General features: G+C 48.1%; 1 protein-coding gene across 1 annotated transcript in view; it reads right to left on the reverse strand.

The window, feature by feature from the left end:
* The window catches only part of LOC122552378 (ras GTPase-activating protein nGAP-like), a gene marked incomplete at its 5' end in the record, with an annotated part of 28,274 nt that overhangs the window by 3,076 nt on the left and 17,116 nt on the right, over positions 1–8,082 (reverse strand). Inside the window, 4 exons of the mRNA XM_043695128.1 lie at positions 4,222–4,306; positions 5,251–5,423; positions 6,133–6,264; positions 7,512–7,884. Of these exons, the coding sequence (XP_043551063.1) occupies positions 4,222–4,306; positions 5,251–5,423; positions 6,133–6,264; positions 7,512–7,884 (763 nt within the window). The remainder of the gene's footprint in view (positions 1–4,221; positions 4,307–5,250; positions 5,424–6,132; positions 6,265–7,511; positions 7,885–8,082) is intronic.

Here is an 8,082-nt window from a genome sequence, read left to right on the forward strand (position 1 = left end):
TTTTTCTTCTGCGTATTTCCTTCTTAGTAATCCTCTGTTGCTCTTTAAAAGCTTCCCAATCCTCAGTTTTCCCACTTATCTTTGCTATGTTTTTCTCTTTTAACTTTATATGTTTCTTTACTTCCCTCATCAGCCACAGCCGCCCATGCCTCCTCCTGGGCTCTTTCTTCCTTTTTGGAATGAACTGATCCTGCAACTTCTGCATTATACACAGAAATATCCGCCATTGTTCCTCCACGGTCATCCCTGCTAAGGTATTGCACCATTGAACTTTGGCCAGCTCCTCCCTCATAGCTCCATAGTTCCCTTTATTCAACAGAAGTACTGTCACTTCCGACTGTACCCTCTCCCTCTCAAATTGCAGATTGAAGCTTATTGTATTATGGTCACTACTTCCCAATGGCTCCTTCACTTTGAGGTCCCTGACCAATTCTGGTTCATTGCACAATACCAGATCCAGAATTGTCTTCTCCCTGGTCGGCTCCAGCACCAGCTGTTCTAAGAATCCATCTTGGAGGCACTACACAAAGTCTCTTTCTTGAGGTCCAATACCATCCTGATTCTCCCAGTCTATCTGCATGTTGAAATCCCCCTTAACAATTGTAGTAACACTTTTGCAACAGGCCAATTTCAGCTCCTGATTTAACTTACATCCGACTTCCAGACTACTGTTTAGAGGCCTTTAGATAACTCACAAGAGGGTCTTTTTACCCTTAGTATTTCTCAGCTCTATCCACACTGACTCTACATCCCCTGATTCTAGGGTCTGAATATCATCCCTTACCAACATGGCCACCCCACCCCCCTCTGCCCGTCAGTCTGTCCTTACGATAGCACGTGTAGCCTTGAAAATTCATTTCCCAGGCCCTGTCCACTTGAGGCCACGTCTCAGTTATCCCCACAGTATCATATCTGCCAATTTCAAAAAGAGCCTCAATACTGTACCAACCCTTTCACTTAGTCTCCTTCTTCAGCCCTTTCCCCAAGGGATGAGTAGTTGAGATATTGGTTAGGCTAAGAATAGATATAAAGGTGATGCTAGTCACATGGGTGGCATGGTGACTCAGTGGTTAGCACTGAGTTCGATTCCACCCTTGGGTCACTGTCTGTGTGGAGTTTGCACATTCTCCTCCCACAGTCCAAAGACGTGGATGCTCTGGAGAGGGTTCAGAGGAGGTTTACCAGGATGCTACCTGGACTGGAGGGCTTATCTTATGAAGAAAGGTTGACTGAGCTCGGACTTTTTTCATTGGAGAAAAGGAGGAGGAGAGGGAACCTAATTGAGATATACAAGTTAATGAGAGGCATAGATAGAGTCGATAGTCAGAGACTATTTCCCAGGGCAGAAATGACTAACACGAGGGATCATAGTTTTAAGCTGGTTGGAGGAAAGTATAGAGGGGATGTCAGAGGCGGGTTCTTTACACAGAGAGTTGTGAGAGCACAGAATGCGTTGCCAGCAGCAGTTGTGGAAGCAAGGTCATTGGGGACATTTAAGAGACTGCTGGACATGCATATGGTCACAGAAATTTGAGGGTGCATACATGAGGATCAGTGGTCGGCACAACATCGTGGGCTGAAGGGCCTGTTCTGTGCTGTACTGTTCTATGTTCTATGTGCATAATAGGGTGGATTGGCCATGCTAAATTGCCCATAGTGTCCAGGGATTGCAAGTTACGTGGATTATTCTTGGGAATGCAGGGTTATAGGAAGGGAGGGAAGCTCTTCAGAAGGTCAGTGTGGATTCGATGGGCTGAATGGCCTGCTTCCACACTGTAGGGACTCTATGACATTAGCAGAAAGAGGCATGCACAGGGTAGATTCAGTGTAATGGAGTAAGTGTAGACTTTGTAAGAAATAAAATGGAGGAATAGCAGAATCTAAATGTTGAGGAGGAGTCTCCGGTCGACATTGTCAAAGGTGAAGTGACCAGGGAGCTAAGATGGCTTGTAGAATCATATAGCACAGAAACAGACCCTTCGGTCCAACTCATCCATGCTAGCTAAGTTTCCCAAACTAAACTCGTCCCACTTACCTGCATTTGGCCCATATCCCTCCTAAACCTTTCCCAAGTGCCCTTTAAATGTTGTAACTGTACCTGCATCTACCACTTCCTCTGGCAGTTCATTCCACACACAAACCACCCTCGGGGTGAAAAAGTTACCTCCCAGGTCCCTTTTAAGTCTTTCTCCTCTCACCTTAAAAATAAGCCCCCTCAGTTTTGAACGTATCCACCCTAGAGAAAAGAGTTTTGCTATTCACCTTACCCATGCCCCTCACGATTTTATAAGCCTCTGTAAGGTCACCCCTCAAACTCCTACACTCCAGTGAAACAATCCCAGCCTCTCCCTATAACTCAAACCCTCCATTCCGGGCAACATCCAGGTAGATCTTTTCTGAACCCTCTCCAATTTAATAACATTCTTCCTGTAGCAGGGTGACCTCTGTAGTCCAAGCTGTAGACGCCTGGGATCAGGTAAATCTCCTTAAGAGGTGTAGGGGCATTCCTAAAAAGGTCATCAGGAGGTTTAGATTAGATTACCTACAGTGTGGAAACAGGCCCTTCGGCCCAACCAGCCCTCTGAAGAGTAACCCACCCAGACCCATTTCCCTAACACTATGAGTAATTTAGCATGGCCAATTCACCTGGTCTGCACATCTTTGGACTGTGGGAGGAAACCGGAGCACCCAGAGGAAACTTAGCTAGCGTGGATGAGTTGGACTGAAGGGTCTGTTTCTGTGCTATATGATACTACAAGCCATCTTAGCTCCCTGGTCACTTCACCTTTGACAATGTCGACCGGAGACTCCTCCTCAACATTTAGATTCTGCTATTCCTCCATTTTATTTCTTATAAAGTCTACACTTACTCCATTACACTGAATCTACCCTGTGCATGCCTCTTTCTGCTAATGTCATAGAGTCTCTACATTGTGAAAGCAGGCCATTCAGCCCATTGAATCTACACTGACCTTCTGAAGAGCTTCCCTCCCTTCCTATAACCCTGCATTCCCAAGAATAATCCACATAACTTGCAATCCCTGGACACCATGGGCAATTTAGCATGGCCAATCCACCCTATTACACACATAGAACATAGAACATAGAACAGTACAGCACGGAACAGGCCCTTCAGCCCACGATGTTGTGCGGACCACTGATCCTCATGTATGCACCCTCAAATGTCTGTGACCATATGTATGTCCAGTCGTCTCTTAAATGTCCCCAATGACCCTGCCTCCACAACTGCTGCTGGCAACGCATTCCATGCTCTCACAACTCTCTGTGTAAAGAACCCGCCTCTGACATCCCCTCTATACTTTCCTCCAACCAGCTTAAAACTATGACCCCTCGTGTTAGTCATTTCTGCCCTGGGAAACCCACGCAGACACTGGGAGAATGCGCAAACTCCACACAGATAGTTGCCCGAGGCGGGAATTGAACCGGGGACCATGGTGCGGTGAGGTAGCAGTGCTAACCACTGAGCCACTGTGAAATAACTATGGCAGATAAGGTTAAACACAATCCAAAGAGATTCTATAAATACATTAAGAGCTAAAGATAATCCAGGGAGAGAATAGGGCCTCTTAAAGATCAACGAGATAGTTTATGTGTGGAACAACAGGAGATAGGAGAGATATGAAATGGTTATGTGCATGAGGGGGGAGTGCATTTAGGAATAGGGACACTCAGAGGGGAGTGCATTTAGGAATAGGGACACTGAGAAAGAAAAACAAGCGACTAAGAAGATTGTCAAGACACTGGAGAGGGGACGGAGAGGGTTCAGCAGCCCAGGGATGTAGGAATTTGGATATGTGGAGAGATTGGGAAAAATGTGATGGTTCTCCTAGGAGCAGAGGGGGTTAAGGGGAAATCTAACAGAGGTGATCGGGAGGGGACTGATAAAGTGGGGGGGGGGTGATAAACTGGTTCCTTTGATAACCAGAGGTCACCAGTTGTAATGGATTAGTTAAAAACCTAAAGGGGGAGCAAGGAGGAATGGTTTCAGACAGGGGAGGAGCGATGGAGATGTGGAGGTCACCTGAAAGCTCCATGGAACGAGGTCCTAGTGGAACCTTCCAGAAAGCAGTGGGACCTGTACTTCAAGAGGAATGGTTAGCAGGGCTATGCCGGAGTTTGGGATTACATTAAAGCACGACAAAAAGGCGGGCGATGAGACTGATCGAGCTGACAAACAGCAGCTTGGCAGGTAATACTCACCAAAGACTCAACCTTCTGCTGGTTCTGGGCAGCAACCTCGAACCATTCAATGTCCTTCTTCCTCTCCTCTTCAACTGCTTCCAGTCTGGAACGTTTGGAGAACATTTCACATCAGGGTCAGGTCAGGATAATGATAACACATGTAATGGCAGGTGAATGGAAATAGGAGAGAAAGGTTGAGAGTGAGAATGAAAATAAAGGCGGGAGAGTAATCTGAGGAACAGAACGCAGAGTTTGGCAGTACAGTTTGCCCAGCTATAACGCACATATCCTCAATGGAAATTCACTGTAGTGAGATTGATGCATTGGGGTCGCTGTTTCTAAAGCGGAAATTTTTAAAATGTGTGCTGGCTGTAACACAATTACAGCGTCAACACTTTAAGCGCTGTTTCTCAACCGTGATTTTTCTATAACTCGGGGATACACAAGAACGCAACCATCACATTCTAGAACTGACTGTTTTTAAAGCAGGAGAAAGTGAGGGCTACAGACGCTGGAGATCAGAGTCGAGAGAGTGGTACTGGAAAAGCACAGCAGGTCAGGCAGCGTACGAGGAGCAGGAGAGTTGACGTTTCAGGCATTAGCTCTTCATCAGGAATGCTCATTCCCCACACAAACCACTCTCTGTGTAAAAATAATTGCTTGGCATGTCCTTTTTAAATCTCTCTCCTCTCACCTTGAAAACGATGCCCTCTAGTCTTGAACTCCCCCACCCTAGGGAAAAGACACCTGCCTTTCACCGTATCTAAACCTGTCATGATTTTATGAACTTCTACAAGGTCACCTGTCAGCCTCCGACGCTCCAGGGAAAAAGGTCCCAGCCTGACCAGTCTGTCCTAATAACTCAAACCCTCCATACCCGCCAACATCCTGGTAAATCTCTTCTGAACCCTCTTCAGCTCGATAATATCCTTCCTGTAACAGGGCGACCAGAACTGGGCACAGTACTCCAGAGGAGGCCTCACTAACATCCTGGACAATGTCAACTGAGTTGGACAATGAGCTTTTTAAGTACTAACCCGCCCTTACCTGGTGCTCAGATCCTTAATTTGTTTGTCCTTTTCTTCCAGTTGGGTTTTCTGCCTCTCCTCGTTCTCCTGGAGGACTCTCTGAACGTGCTCATCAATGCGGCTCTGAAACTGCTTCAGTTCCTCGTTGATGGTCTGCACGTTTTCCTGGAGGTGTGAAATGTCTTGCTCATGCTGGGGTAGGGGATGGGAGGGAGGGAACAAGGGGAGATTTATTAGCTTCTCGACAGGGATTTGAACATTTAGCATTTCTAGGCCAGCTGGGAATTCTGGGAGAGAGAGATAGAGAGACATCAAACCTGGACGTGGAAGGATTTAACCAAAGCAGACTAGTGCCAACTCTAATGCCACTGCCCAATTCCTCCCCTATCCATGGGAATGCTAACCACACGGTATTAGAGCCAGCATGGGACAGGTCTACAGCACAGTGTCCCTACCTCTGAGCCAGAAGCTGCGGATCCCTCGATGTGGACACAGAAGGTGAGTGTGTCTAACACGGCCAAAATTGGGAGAGATCCCAGGCCAAACTATGGAACAGTGAGAAGGTCAGCACGCCTCTGCTCTCACACCCCTCAGCTCCAGACTACTCTCCACTGATCCCCAGCCTCAGGTGAACAAAGCATAGAAATCAGCTGGATGTCTGAAAGAACTGCAGATCCCTGCATGGCAGGACGGACACTTGATGGAGCTAGCTGGAGGGTAGCACAGGACCCAGTGCATTCTGGCGAGGAACTCTTGAATTGATATAGTGCCTTTCACAACCTCAGGAATCCCCAAAGTGCTTGACTTTGATCAGCCCTGAAACCAGCCCAATGGTAAAGGTAGGTGCCAATCAGGGGTAGGTAGCTCATCAAAAGCAAATGTCGGTTTCCAGCCTGATTACCTTCTCAAACGGTTTGAAGTCTTGTCTTTCTCCCTCTATCTGACAGGACCACTCCTCGTGTCCAGAGATGCGCTCCCATGGGACTTGGGATTTTCTGAATGAGTCAACGGGCATCAGGCGCGGGTTATGACCCTGTCACAGACACAGCAGAGTTGGCTATTCAGACACATGCATTAACAATCCTCACGATCTGCTCAAAACCAAACCCAGGAGTGAGGTTGGAGGGGGTGGGCGTGGGGGAGGCGCAGGCAATGGGTGGGCAAGAGAGTACACAGCATGAGGTCAATTCGGCCAATGAAGGCTGAAAATTTGCACCAACCAATAGGAAGGTATGTTTAGCCTCAGACATTGGTATGTTAGACTTGACTCTAGCCAATGGACAAAGAGTTAGCCAATGGCTCCATTCTGAATTGACACATGGAGGCGTTCCATTGGTTGCTATTAATCGTAGATTTAGAAGGCCGCAGTTTTGTTCTCTCCCAAATGCCTCATGGCTATAAAGACCACTATCAACCCATTCCTCCTCACCGTCCCGTTCGGTCTTTCCCGACCGTCACAGCCTCTCTGTTGTGCCTTTGTCCCACCATCTGATGTTGAGTATTGTTTGAAGCCTCCAGACTCGTGGTACGACCTGGGAGATCAGGGCAGTGCATGATGCTGCAGCTCCGCCAGGGAGATTCATTGGAGCACAGCCCGGCCTGGAGCGACTCAGCGATGGAGAGAGACCAGGTAGGGTCAGGGCTGGTTTCCCTACAGTGGAGGGAGTGGGGCGGGGGGATGGGTGGAGGGGGAACCTGATTGAGGTGTCCACAGTTCTGAGGGTCACAGGCAGAGTAGATAGGGTGACTCCTCTTCCCTTTCGAGGGTTCAATGACCGGGAATTGTGGTCTTAAGGGCAGGGGCAGGACGTTTTGGGGAGAGGTTGAGGAAAAAATTTTTCACTCAGAGGGTGGTGGGGAGCTGGAACTCACCACATTAAAAGCAACGTCAGGAACCCTCAAGACATTTGGGACTTCTTGAAACGGGCACATTGGGAGTCCTGGAGACAGGCCAAATGCTGGCAGATGGGATTAGGATTGATAGCCACTTGATGGCCAGTATAGAATCAATGGGCCGAAGGGCCTTTTACCACATTGTTAAACTCTAACCATGGTCCTGTGCAAGTTTAATACTGCACCCTTGGTTAGCAAATGTACTTCACTAGAAATATACCCCCTCCTTCCACCCCATCTGGGGTTATAGTGCTCCCGCGTCCCTCTTTACAGGAGTTTGAGGATCTGTTACATCTTCCCAGTGCTTCCTGTTTCAGCATAAACTCAATGGCATCAACGTGAACAGGGTAACATTCAGAGATAGCCTCTGAGGAACAAGACCATTACCTGTATCCTGAGGCGTGGGTTGCTTTGTGGGCAGGTGTGCGATGACTTTAAGGACTGGGTAACAGAGAGGGGAGTCTTGGTCAGGGTAGCGTAAGATCTGTCCGGCAGGTTTGTGAGTATGTCTTCCTTGGCATGCCCTTGCACGTTGGATACCGTTTCCAGCGTTGAGTGTTGCCGGGAGATGTTGGGTCGTTTGCGAGCTGGTGCACTCTGGGTCCGTTTCACCACAGACATTCCCTTGGCTTGTTTGCCATTGCTCTTCACATGCTGCTGCTCCTCCTGTGCACACTTATTCAGGCTTAGTAATGATGCACTCACTGTTTGGACATTTTTGGGGGCTACATAGACCGGCTTGTCGTCCCGGCAATACTCACTGGAAGGAAAGGCAGCGTGTGTAAGGACTGTGCAGCATACTGGGTCCACGGCAACATCTTCATCTGGGATCCACCCTGAACCCTCCCACAGGGAAAAGGATCGATATGGTGGAGACACACAGACACACACAGACACACACTCACAGACACACACACACACACACAGACACACACACAGACACACACACACAGACACA

The sequence above is a fragment of the Chiloscyllium plagiosum genome, chromosome 8, assembly GCF_004010195.1.
Source record: "Chiloscyllium plagiosum isolate BGI_BamShark_2017 chromosome 8, ASM401019v2, whole genome shotgun sequence".
In the NCBI taxonomy this organism is placed as follows: Eukaryota; Metazoa; Chordata; class Chondrichthyes; order Orectolobiformes; family Hemiscylliidae; genus Chiloscyllium; species Chiloscyllium plagiosum.